This window comes from Oculina patagonica, chromosome 2 (assembly GCF_052425735.1).
Source record: "Oculina patagonica isolate OP01 chromosome 2, crgOcupat, whole genome shotgun sequence".
In the NCBI taxonomy this organism is placed as follows: domain Eukaryota; kingdom Metazoa; phylum Cnidaria; class Anthozoa; order Scleractinia; family Oculinidae; genus Oculina; species Oculina patagonica.
Genome location: NC_135759.1, coordinates 2290247 through 2303994, shown reverse-complemented (window position 1 = coordinate 2303994; position 13748 = coordinate 2290247). Strand labels below are relative to the sequence as shown.

Sequence of the window (13748 nt, the reverse complement as noted above, 5' to 3'; positions counted from 1 at the left end):
AGTGGATACGCAGTGGATAAACAGTGCATATACAGTGGATACGCAGTGGATATGCAGTGGATACGCAGTGGATATGCAGTGGATATGCAGTGGATATGTAGTGGATACGCAGTGGATATGCAATGGATACGCAGTGGATATGCAGTGGATACGCAGTGGATACGCAGTGGATATGTAGTGGATAAACAGTGCATATACAGTGGATACGTAGTTGATACGCAGTGGATATGCAGTGGATACGGAGTGGATATGCAGTGGATACTCAGTGGATACGGAGTGGATATGCAGTGGATACTCAGTGGATACGGAGTGGATATGCAGTGGATACGCAGTGGATACGCAGTGGATACGTAGTGGATACGCAGTGGATATGCAGTGGATACGCAGTGGAAACGTAGTGGAAACGCAGTGGATATGCAGTGGATATGCAGTGGATACGCAGTGGATATGCAGTGGATACTCAGTGGATATGCACTGGATACGCAGTGGATATGCAGTGGATACGCAGTGGATATGCAGTGCATATGAAGTGGATATGCAGTGGATACGCAGTGGATATGCAGTGGATACGCAGTGGACATGCAGTGGATATGCAGTGGATACGCAGTGGATATGCAGTGGATACGCAGTGGATAAGCAGTGGATACTCAGTGGATATGCAGTGGATATGCAGTGGATATGCAGTGGATACGCAGTGGATATATAGTGGATACACAGTGGATATGCAGTGGATACGCAGTGGATATGCAGTGGATACGCAGTGGTAATGCAGTGGATACGCAGTGGATATGCAGTGGATACGCAGTGGATACGCAGTGGATATGCAGTGGATACGTAGTGAATATTCAGTGGATACGCAGTGGATACGCAGTGGATATTCAGTGGAGATGTAGTGAATATGCAGTGGATACACAGTGGATTCGCAGTGGATTCGGAGTGGATACGTAGTGCATATTCAGTGGATACGCAGTGGATACGCAGTGGATACGCAGTCGATATGCAGTGGATATGCAGTGGATACGCAGTGGATATGCAGTGGATACGTAGTGGATATTCAGTGGATACCCAGTGGATATTCAGTGGATACCCAGTGGATATTCAGTGGATACGCAGTGGATACTCAGTGGATATGCAGTGGATATGCAGTGGATACGTAGTCGATATCCAGTGGATACGCAGTGGATACTCAGTGGATATGCATGCAGTGGATATGCAGTGGATACGTAGTCGATATCCAGTGGATACGCAGTGGATATTCAGTGGATATGCAGTGGATATTCAGTGGATATGCAGTGCATATGCAGTGGATACGCAGTGGATATTCAGTGGATACGCAGTGGATATGCAGTGGATACGTAGTGGATACGCAGTGGATATGCAGTGGATACGCAGTGGATATGTAGTGGATACGCAGTGGATATGCAGTGGATACGTAGTGGATATGCAGTGGATATGCAGTGGATATTCAGTGGATATGCAGTGCATATGCAGTGGATACGCAGTGGATATGCAGTGGATATGAAGTGGATACGCAGTGGATACGCAGTGGATACGCAGTGGATACGCAGTGGATATGCAGTGGTAATGCAGTGGATATTCAGTGGATATGCAGTGGGTATGCAGAGGATACGCAGTGGATATGAAGTGGATATGCAGTAAATATGCAGTGGATTTGCAGTGGATATGCAGTGGATACGCAGTGGATATGCAGTGGTAATGCAGTGGATATGCAGTGGATACGTAGTGGATATGCAGTGGATACTCAGTGGATACGCAGTGGTAATGCAGTGGATATGCAGTGGATATGCAGTGGATACGCAGTGGATATGCAGTGGATATGCAGTGGATATGCAGTGGATATGCAGTGGATATGCAGTGGATACGCAGTGGATATGCAGTGGATATGCAGTGGATACGCAGTGGATATGCAGTGGATATGCAGTGGATATGCAGTGGATACTCGGTGGATATTCAGTGGATACGCAGTGCATACTCAGTAGACATGTGGATACGTAGTGTATACCTGCCTGAGACACAAAAAATGTTTTTAATTCCTTCAGAAACATTTTGTGTCCGCACAGAGTACTGATTCTGACATAAAATATGCCTGAATTCGCTACCACTAGGAGGGTCTCAATGGGGTTAAGCGTTAGCCGTAAAACGGCTAAAAATTTAGGCGTAGAAATTGGAAAATTTTAACCGTTAGCCGTAAAAAATCGGTCTTTAACTATAAATAAACCAAACTAGTTGACTTCATCGTCCCCTAATGGCCCTGAGACCTAAAATATGTTTTTCAATAATGGAAATTAATTTTTAACTTTTTAAAACAACTGTTATGAAAATAAATTAACCGTTAGCCGTAAAAAAGCCAAAATTTTAACCGTTAACCGTAATAGCCACCGCTCCATTAATACCCTCTACTAGCGTATGCTGAATAATTGAAAATTAATTTTACCGGAAATTTAGTTACCGGCTCTAATACGGTCTGTTACGAATTGTCGCTTCACCAGATACCCATGTCCGACCCTATTTGAGAAAGAAAAAAATAAGGTTACCTGAAACCAGACGGAAAACCACAAATTTGAAGAAATATTTTATTGTTCATTAGACACGCTAAAAAAATTAAAGCTCTAGTCTTTATATTTTTCAAAGCGAAATTGGTTAATGGGTACTAATGCGGATAATTTAGATCTGTTTCTGTAGATATGTATCTGTGTCATAATGTTAAAAGTATTACCTAGAAAATCAAGCCGCCGCTGCAGTAGATGTTTTGGCTGAGTTGCATAGTGTAGTGGCTATTTCACGGAGGTAATTTCTCTTTGACAGTTAATTACGTACCGTATAATTATTTCCCATTTTTTATTTCAATCGGAAGACAAATGCTACAAATTAGTTTGCTTACGCTTTACTGAAGAAGGTAGATTCTAGCGAGGTTAAGCATGACGTTAACGAGGGGTATCAAATGATCTTTGCGAGCATTTGCGAGCACAGCGTTTTTCTTTGCGAGCACGAGCATTGACAAAAATTAGCCTTGCGAGTACCGAGCACTTTATAAAAACCTACCTCCACTAAAAACCGAGCATGCGAGCACTTGTAAAAATGTGCGAGCACGAGCAAACGAACACCCACTAAAATTTTGCGAGCATTGCGAGCACTGGGACATTTTGAGGGACCTTTCTTGACTCCTTTAACGGCAGACGGCAAACGGCAAAGATAACTTCTGATTTTGAGTTCTTTTCTTCTAATCCGTATTTAAAGCACACAAAAATGGAATAACGTCTCCTACTATTCATTGCAAATACAAATAATTTCACTCTACTGTACACACAACTGAAGAGACACAGCAAAAGTTTCATTTTTGCCGTTTGCCGTTTGCCGTAAACGTCATGCTTAACTTCTCGTCTGATAGCCGCCCTCTCTGATTGATCAATTCGTGAACTAAATTCACAATCTTTATACACGGAGAAGGACATTAAATGTATTTGTTAAAGCACAAATTAGTTTTAAACTAAAAAACAAAAAACAGCCTCGGTGGTCCACACGACTGAAGCACTAGAATGAATGATGAAAAGGAAACTAACTTGGTTGTAAGAACTGATTTCCAGGGGCAAGCTGCACTGAGAAATACAATAAGGAGCAATAAAAACTGATAAGTCGGCCGCAAAATTCATATGTGACACATTTAACCCTTTAAAAATCAGTTATCGTGGTTATGAGGCTACAACAGCATTTATTTACCGCATGTTATCAATAACTGAAAAAGCCTGCCGCCCAACTGACCAAGGGGACTTTGTCTCCAGACAGACTACTGGGATCAAGGGAAGTCAACAACAGGTCGGACGTAACGTTTTAGTGGAATATCTGAAAGCCTTCTGAATATAGCCTTAGATATTCGGATAAAGTGTGGTAAAAAACTAGATTTATCATCTTTCGTGAGATATGTGCCCGGAGTTTTTCGTGATATGGGAAATATAATGCTTGTTCTTTTCGGCCGAGAGATAAAATGTCGTTTTGGATTCTCCAAAATGTCTGCTACAAATTTTGGAAAGGCAACAGCAGCCGAAATAACGACATTCCAAGATTTTGCTTAAATTTCTTCGTTTGGTAGTTTTGGTTTTTCACTCGAGTACGGTATACATCTCATTAGGTAATTATTTAATAACGACTTTCTGTTTGGATCACTGAATGACGATCGCGTGTACAATACATACACCCAGGCGTTTATTTCAAACTTGGCTTGGTGGACCCGGCCGGTTTATTTAACTCGTGTAGTTTATTCGAGCCCGTAGTTTATAAACGGTTTTTTTAAAATATTATTTTTGGCAGACTTACATAGTTCCATTTAAATTTCAGCTTTTTATACCTTAAACAAATGCTTGAGGGGTTTTTACAACTCTTCTTTGGAACCCGGCGTTTATTCGAGACCTGGCGTTTATTTGAGAAAATACCGTAATATTACTGAGTTTTCGCACTCACTTATTGCACCAAAAAGCAAACGAAGGCATTGATTAACAACACGAGATGTTGTCTTGAAGTATCACCCAATTCGTAGAGATGAAATTAAAGTTAATTTAGTAAGGAATATTTATATTGCAAGCTGACATAGACTGTCCACAGCCCTCTATTTTTTCGTGTTTTTTTCGATCGATGAGCGCGCGGTGAGAACGGCGAAAGAACTGGACGCCAGCGCAAAACGGAAGAAGCAATGGGGTGGGGGACGGGGAGCGAAAAAAATAGAAAAAAAATAACTATTTTTCCTTCGCTCGCTTCCCGCCCTCCTCCCCCCCACGCGCTCGCGCTTCGCGCTCGCTTCCTTTGCTTTTTTGCGTTGAAAAATCGAGAGGCTGTGGACAGTCTAAAGCTGAGCCTGCCCTCCTTAAATTAAATTTCCCCACCCCCTCCCCACATCCTCTCAGTTGGGAAGGTAAAAATTCCACATGAGGTGGTCAACTTACCTAAACGTTAGCCTCTGATTTCAGTTTTTCAAAGTGCAAGAGTTACTGCGCGTTTTTTCCGAAGTTATGTCCAGAGACTAAAGTGAGTTTCATTGCGCGAAAACGCACGCAACTGTTTTCTAAAACAGCCATTGCAATAGAGCGTTTTTAGCATTGAATGTTGGGGATTTTAAGGTAGTTTTTTGATGACAAACCTGAAAGAAAATGTTTTTAAAATGCGTGCGGTAGATATTAAGTTGTCTTGCAGTTTTTTAAAACCTTCAGACATAACTTTTCAACATTAATCCAGCAAACAATAGATAAAAAAATCAATTTCCTTTAAACTAGCCACTAGGGTTTTAAATAGCCAAAGAATTCATGAAAAACCTTGCGGCTTCCGCTCCAGGCTAGTCAATTTATCACCAACGACTTAAAACACTCGAGAGTGGGCTGCGAATACAATTATTCTTCTTTTCGCCCAGCACAATCGCTGCGGTCAAAAGCGATTGTGGCAAAGTGAAACACGGGGAACGATGAAAGATGGTTTGCCGAGGCGTCGAAACTCGAGTGCATGTAAGTAAGTTACGTAAGCAGATCTCTGCACAAGTTTTGATAACCATCGACTTTATGGAGTCTCGAATGGAAATGAATAAACAACTCTGCCGCTATTTACCGAGCGCATCACGAATGACAACGTGACTCTACAGAAAAGCGGTGCTGAGCCGATTTCTTAACTAAATAGCCTCTAAACGGCTTGTTGACCCTTTGGAGGACGAGAAGATTCCTTCAGTTACGCGGCAGTGCTAATTCTGTGAAAAACAAAATCCGATGTCTGGTTTATAGTTTTCGCGGAATCCGCGCGCATTCCAAGTTGGTGGTCTTGTCGCCCGCGCGACAGTCGTTTAGCAGTATTTAGTAAGCCAAGGAACCCTTAACAGTGTTAAATAACATCGCACGCTTCGGAAAACGAGGTACAGACACCCTGGTATAGACTACAAGATTTATGCAAGCACTCTTTCTCTGTCATTGCGCTAAATAAACGTTTGTCTAACATCTTTATAAATCGCCTCTCTATACAAACAGTGTCAGTACTAATGAAAACAAAGAAGTCAGTCTTATCTTATCTCTTAACTGCAATTATGTGAGTCTTCAGGTTTTGCCACGCCAAATGAGACGAAATGCGATCTGCTAATTAAATTTTCAAGCTAGCGGAACTCCACATCTTGAGAAGCAACTTTATGCCTCCTTCATCAAGCCATCATGTTGACACATTGCAGGACCTGTGGAAATGAACCGTCCAATAACGTGTGTGCCCTTTCTGTAAAAGCCCCCTCGGTCTTAAATGCACTCCAGACCTTACGATCGTCGAGATAAGGAGCTAAAAGGCAGAAATTATCGGCGCATCAGGAGAAAAGGGGATTGATTCACGGATTCGTCACACCGCACTTGCGAGAAAACAGAACTGCGGGTTTTTCTTGGCACGATCGCGTTTTTAAGAACGGAACTGTTTTAAAAATGCTGCAAACAAGCCACGGTATGAGTATCCCGGCTTTAGTACCTCCTTGCTTTGAAGAGCCAAGTTACGGGATTAACACAAGCTCGTCTAGGCCACCGCCGTTCAGTATGTGTCAACCACATGCCTCTGGGCCGAATCCCGTTGTCCCATCTGCGCGAGTTCTACAAGAGGTGCTGTACTCCAACGAGATGAATTTTCCTAGCTACATGCCTGAAATGCCCAATAACCAAGGCCTGCCACTTCCATGGATGTCATCGTGGCATCAGAGACAAAATTTGCCTTATCTCGGACATCCTCATCCAGGTAAAACCATTCGCGATACTTGAATTCATGCGTGCGCGCGTTGAACAAATCTGTTTTCAGTTGATCGTAAGCGCGCCTCAAACAGACATCTTGGTCTCATTTGACGCCCTTCAAAAACTTATCAATTCATTTGAACTCGAAATGCTCCTTAATAGTTGTCGTGGATTTATTTATGTGTTGTTAAAACTTCTTAGCGTATTTGCATAGCCCTAGCAGTATGTTTGTTTACTTTCGGACCTCACTTGGACATCCAAAGTCAAACAATGTTGGTGTAAATTGGTTGTTGGAAGTGGCACGCGCGAACTAACATGTTTCACGCCACGAAAAACACTCGCAAATTTTTGCTCGGCACTATCTTGCGATCACAAAATAGCGAACGCATCCGTTTAACCTCCAATAAAACTGGCCATTGATGTGTATGTTAGTAGTGGGCGACAGAAAGATAGCGAATTTATAAACTTGCGTCAAAGGAACGAATTAGAAAATTAAAACTCCGATAGCGGCGTCTTCTCCTCAGCGGGTATAACGAATTGTTAACAGAACTAATTGATTGCTTCGTCAATACTTCACGCGTTAGAATTGAGCAATTATCGTGAATGGAAACGAAATGAAGTCATCTTTGTAGTGATTTAAAAACATTATCAAAGTTAAGAAGGTGTTTAACAGAACCGACATCGGAAATTGAGCCGTGTACTGTAGTTTTGGATCATGTTTATCGAGTTATCTGACACGAAATCTTTGGTCTTTATTTCTAAATGCCAGCTCGTATCTTTACTCTTGCCAATTATAGGGCTCACTTACGAGTAATAATTTGAGCAAGTTTACAAAATGGAACGCATATTTGTCGTATTAACGATACGACTCCAAACAAGAAATATCACAGCTTTGAGTGAGTTCCCACTGCAGCCGTGAGGGCGAAATTGAAGGCTGTCTATAAATTCTCTGTTTTTGATCAACTTCATTCGATTCTAATAACAAGAATTCTTTGTGACCCTCAAGAATCTGCACTCCTTTGATAAAATAACAGTGCAATAACACAAAGAAGAAAGAGTGATTTATCTTAAACATATAATCTTTCGAGCGGTTGAAACTTCAAGTGTCGAAGTCTTCCGTGAAAACGCCCTCACAAACCTCAACTATTAACTAAAACGTTTAACAATTCCTGACCGGAAAGAAAAAGTAAACAACTTGTTTCCTGACTTGAGATAAAGCAACACTTAATAGTAAAGTACTAAAACAAGAATAGCGGCGTAAACCATGCAAATGTTTTGCGATCGGACCGCGGCAGATTGTGAAAAAAACGCCGCCTCGTTTTAGTCTAGTAAAGAGGTGACATTCACCGCAATTAAAAGAATTTTCCCCCTACCAGGGCAAGCAGAAATCTTTTTTATCCGTCAGGTAACTTAACCTTTTATTTATTTGCTTGTATTTTATTTTTCTAAAGGGGACTTTTATCCTTATGGAGCGGACTTTGCAGAAATCGATGACTCAGGCATGTATCCGCCGAAGAAAAAGAGGGCTCGCACAACATTTTCGGCTGAGCAACTCAAACGACTGGAAAAACGCTTTATCGGGAACCATTACATCGTTGGAGAAGAGAGACAGAAAATCGCCAAGGAATTAGACTTGTCTGAGGCGCAAGTAAAAGTCTGGTTTCAAAACCGAAGAATAAAATTCAAGCGCGACGAAGAATTGGAAAAATTGGGAAAGAGCAAGAAGCGAAAGGGTGAACACCACGTACGAAAATGGCAATTAACCACACGTCATTTTGGACCCGAAACTGGTGTGCTATTCCACGCCGATTACGATAATACCTCTAGAAAGCATAATTAGAATCAATTTGTACTTTTGAGCAATTTACGAGATAAGCAGAAATGCGCTGAAGGCTTGAAGGAAAATTAATTTCATGCCTAAACGGTCGGCACCGCGGTAATGTATTTTCCATTCGCCAATAAAAAAAATTGGCAACGACAAACTTTTGCTCTGTGAGCATTTTGTGCTGTACAGTTGTTCGCTGATTGCGGCACAAGACTTAAGCAATCTGTTTTATCTACTTTTGTAGTGCTACACATAAGAGTTTATTATAGGCTGGAAGAAAACTTAACATAGGCCGATTAGCCGGCTCTACAACATCTGTAACAACTTTTATAATGAGCAAATACGCCCGTAATGTTTTCACGAAATGTCAAGGTATTTGGTGTTATTAACGACTTTTTAAGGTGAACAGATTAACACGCTTTTACTGATGCGATAGGCTATGAAAACAGCTTTTTTCCGCATGGTCTTGCCGGATAATACGCGCTAATGATAACTAATTACAACGTGCAATACGTCTCCGTATCTCACCGCACTAAAGGCAACTCAATAATAATCGTTTGATAACTCAGATCATTCCGTCAGGCACTCTTACACTAAATGCCGTATTTAGTTTGATAAAACCGTGCTTAATGTGTCAATTGTACATACATATTTACGTAGTTAGACTCGATTGCTGTATTAAACACTTCTAGCGTTTTTCACTCGAGAACATGTACATAACGATTTAATGGTTTTGCGTGATCGCATGATATTACTTGACGCAAAATCCGTGTTATTTATTACAATTATGTTTACTCTTTAAATAAATAGTTTATAGAAAATCATGGCCTTAGCGTATCTCTAAAGTAGCTGCTGCTATGCCGGTGAAATTCGTTGGGCGTTCCCAATTTCGTTTAATTAAAAGGTGGTGGAAATGATTGTCTCTTTTGAGAATCATGCGCGCCAAAGTGTTACTCAATTTCCCAGCTATGAAGTTTCTATGGGTGTTTCTAACAACTCATAAATCGAAACATATTTGTTTATTTTATCTCAAATGACTTGCGGCTGACAAACTGCCCGTGCCAGATAGCATACATCTCTTGAAACTATTGTCTTTGTTGAACTTTGCTAGCAGCAAATTAAAAAGCCTCGAAAGAAGAGGATTTCAAGCAGTTTTGAACAACATTTCTAGCTACTTATAAACCAAAACGCACAATGTTTTCAATCTTATTGTAAACAGATGATGCATATTTTAGATTTCGCTGTTTTTATCTGCAACGCTGACTTGCCCTGAGTGAACTTGGAGCAGATAGCAATCTAGCTATCTAGGGAATGCTGCTATGTAATATATATATTCTTTTGCCAAGTTATTCCTATTGCCTACGTGTTTGTCCACACATTCCAGCTTGTTCGCCGGAATCTGTTTTTCTACAACGCAAAAGATGGAGTCAACGAAGGAATAATTCCGTTGTGCGTTGCTGTCGAAGTAGATCCATGTTTAGTAATGGTACACCTAAATTTTTGCCTCAGAAATTTTTCAAAACACAAGTGTTGCTAGCCGCATGGAACAACACGATAAGTTTTTAATCCTAAAGTCCTTTGGCTAAAGTATAACATTACGGGCTTATCTCTAAGATCCAAAGTAGTCAATCTGGGCTCGAGCAATTTCCGACTTGACAGATGAGAATGAATGAAGACTGTCGGCTGTTTTTCGCGATATCTGTTTGTGATCTGTAAAAGTCAGCGTGTAAGCCAAGTTTAATCATCTATCCATGAATTTAATTAGAAAGTAGCTCAACCGTCGGGGCTAATAATCGTTTTGCATTTTTATTGGCTCTATTAACGGCATCGGACTTTTAAAGTTACAAAACACTTTGAAAAAATTCCCCTTTTCTGTAAAGCAGACATCAAAACAGCCTTTGGCGGGCAAAAACAATTTCAATTTCAACCGTGGATCATGTACGTAAATCAACTGATCTCTTTTCCTATTGGTTCTTGGCTCGAATGAAACCTACAGATAAGAACTGAGAAAACGCTCGAACGTCTACTCAGATTTAATCAATGTGTTTATAGGGTATTTTACAAGAACATCTCTTTAACGAAATCATCGCCTGTTTTGTTCATAAGCTATAAAGGTGGACCAAATTTGGTCAAGGGAAAGTTAGGCCATTTAAGGACATTTCGAACTCCAAATCATATTAATACTTTCGTTGTTTGACTGGAAATGATCTGTCCCGTTTTAGGATTTTCTCACACTTTAAAATAGCTAAAGGCATAAGGTCAAATGGTCTGACAGTGTATGTGAGCTGCAGTGCTGATAACAAATTTTGCACGAATTTAACTCCTGTTTTGCTGAGACTTAAATTAGCTACTGATATTTTAAAAGGAAGTTTCAATCTTATGAACTCATATGGTTGACAAAAATTAAGCAAAAACGCAAACTGATTTATAAGATGCAAGTGCTTTACAAGTTGGGTGGATGGGTGGTTCGATTCATGAGTTTAAGCCGTGAGACATAAAGTATCTATCTTCACCAATACACACACTCTTCGCCGTTTTTGTTTCACAAAGGAAACGCTTGAGGCGATAATCAACTTTTTAAAAACCGTTTTAGGAAAAGATAAGAGAGACATAGCTGGAGGCCTTTATAGCAATGCATTCAAAATGACATTACTTCTTAGAATTCAGCCTTAATTGTCGAGAATAGGTCAGAATAAACACGCTATACTCGCTTCTTGCAGTCTTGGTATTTCAGTAAGGCTTTATAATGGTCAGCAGTTAATTTCTAAGATTTGCGCTTTCTTAAACGCGGGCAGAGCAATGTCCATATGTGCCATGATGCGGCGAGTCTCTAAATATACAGATTGCCGGGTTTCTTTCAAGTTTGTCTGCTCTTGGATGGAATCCTAGAAAGCTGGAATGTTAAATCCAGTATTTTGTTAGTTGCCCCGGCAATTTGGATGTACCCATTATACTCCTGACTGTAAAAATGAAAGTTAACTGTAAAAATAGCTTGTCCTGCCCAAGAACACAGCAATACGAGAACTTCTATGGACAGGCACAAAAACTTGACCTGCTAATTCAGCTCAGGCACAACCGAGCGTTTAACAGAATTAGACCACCGCCTCGCCAGTATAACATACTTGTGTCTAAGCTCAAAATTTTCATAGTCCCTCTCATGACTCAATAAGCTGGGTGTTAAACCGTTTAAGACATTAATGAACACAAATTGAAGGCTTTACAAAGAAAGATCTAGAGTTCACTAGTTTTGCCACAAAAGACACTTTAGAATGACACATTTCATGTAATATTACATTGTCGCTACTTCAAGCAATGACCTATTCCTAAAGCAGCGAAAAATACTTTGATAAAAAATATCTGTGTTTATAGACCATATTTAGGAATTTATCTTTTTCAAAGGGAGTGACAAAATCCAACATTTTTTCCATTTTAGCCAATATTTCAACTCACTGTATCGAATTAAAGATTTAAGCCAGATTTAGCCACTGTTTCATTGATAGTTTGTCAATGAATATACTATGCAACTGAAGTGATAAGAAATTTAATTAAGACCAATGAAGGACTTGAGGTCCAAGTAAAGCTCGGATATTTTGTAAGCCAGTCGAGTGCTCTTGACTGACATCCCACCCCGTGCGTGCGGCCAGAAGAAAACCAGTCAAAAGCTCTTTGCGTGTCACTCATTCTAAACATTTCTTCACAGTAAATGGAATACAGTGCATCATTTCGCCTCAATTTTGGACATTTGTGTTGTTTCGCTTGTTCAAAGTTGAGGAAAACCCCTTAAAGTATTACGAAAATATGAATTTGATCTTCATTCCTCGGGGATGTAAAGTCCTATAAGCATCTTGAAAAAGACTATCAAAATAAATACAGACGATTTTCAATTCAGGAATTTCAGTGGTGCACGAGGATAACGCGAATTTCGCGCGAGACACTCGCGACTGGAGACACGTCCGCGCTTTCTCCCGCGAACCCCTCGCAGGTTACTCCGAGGCTGTTTTAATATTGCCATTCAAAATTGTGAATGCCTGAGAAAGGTTCTTGAGTGTAACTAAAAGGTTTTATTCCAGAAACTACCAAACGAAGGGGTTGTTTGCCATGGACTAATCTAATGCCTCAAAGCCCACTGATATTTCGTAACAACGCGCATATCAGCACTAGAGATAACAACCACGCCATGATATCATTAATATCTTGAGATTTCGAGCAAGACAGAAGTTTACCGAAGAAGCTTTGATTATGTATGTTTATTATTGTGCCTTATCAAATCTAGCTTTGGGAGGTCTTGAGAACACGACTCTTATAGTTGGATAAATAAACTAACCTCAATTATCACGAATAGATAAGTTTCAACCATTGTCGAAACTATGAAAAGAATTGAAAAATTGCCATTTTTATTTTTTATAACCATTAATGTTTATTTGTTTATCAGATCTAGGAGGAAACATCTATTAGTGCCTTGAATACGCTTCTTTGGCTTGCCTAAATGAACCATTTGTAAAATAAATAAACTAAAAGCAATTTAACTACTGCTTTGTAACTATAGGGGACGAATAGCGTTTGGTGACGTGTGTCGCAAACGCTTTCACGAATTTGTCAGTGATGTTTAAAGAGTACCACGTTCTAGCAATAAAGTTCGTTTCGCGAACTCATAAAGACATAACAAAACTGTAAGGACAGGCCATTGTCAATAAAACATTGCTTGTAAGGTTGAACAGCGCATTTATGATGGACGGTAGATTATAGAAAAAGAGAAGACAATAAAATTATTTAATTAATAAACTTGCTTGTTCCTATAAAAATCTAATGGGAAATAATTCATCTAAAATTTTCTTATGACTGTATATGTAGAGCTATAACAGTGAATTTTACTTCGTTGTCGCTAAGACACAAGACTTTTCCGGATCAAAAGGAAAAAATGTTTTGACTGATTCAGTCCCGATAAATTCTACCCCGGCCAAATGTGTGTAACTTGGAGCAAATTCTTGTACAAAGTTAAGTGATCCGAAATTTAATTTTCCGAGCCACGTTTATCAAAAGCATCATTAAAGGAAAAGTTTATATTTCGGTACCAAACAAACTCCTTGGCAAAGGGTTTTGACAATTTGAGGCACTAAGTGTACAAAAGTTATCGCGAACTCACAGTAATTTAATTTTCTAAACAAAAAGCATCTTTT

At 39.9% G+C, this 13748-nt stretch overlaps 1 protein-coding gene across 2 annotated transcripts in view; it reads left to right on the top strand.

Annotated features, from left to right (window-relative positions):
* The window catches only part of LOC144642558 (homeobox protein EMX1-like), a 17781-nt gene extending 8395 nt beyond the window's left edge, over nt 1–9386 (top strand). The window contains exons 2-3 of one of the 2 annotated variants that reach the window (XM_078501532.1): nt 6212–6753; nt 8198–9386. In XM_078501532.1, coding sequence (XP_078357658.1) covers nt 6450–6753; nt 8198–8586 — 693 coding nt within the window. In that variant the 5' untranslated portion in view covers nt 6212–6449 and the 3' untranslated portion in view covers nt 8587–9386. Of the gene's footprint in view, nt 1–5208; nt 6754–8197 lie in introns of those variants that run through there. The other variant, XM_078501531.1, reaches the window with a different exon arrangement.
* Nucleotides 9387–13748: the final 4362 nt, after the last annotated feature.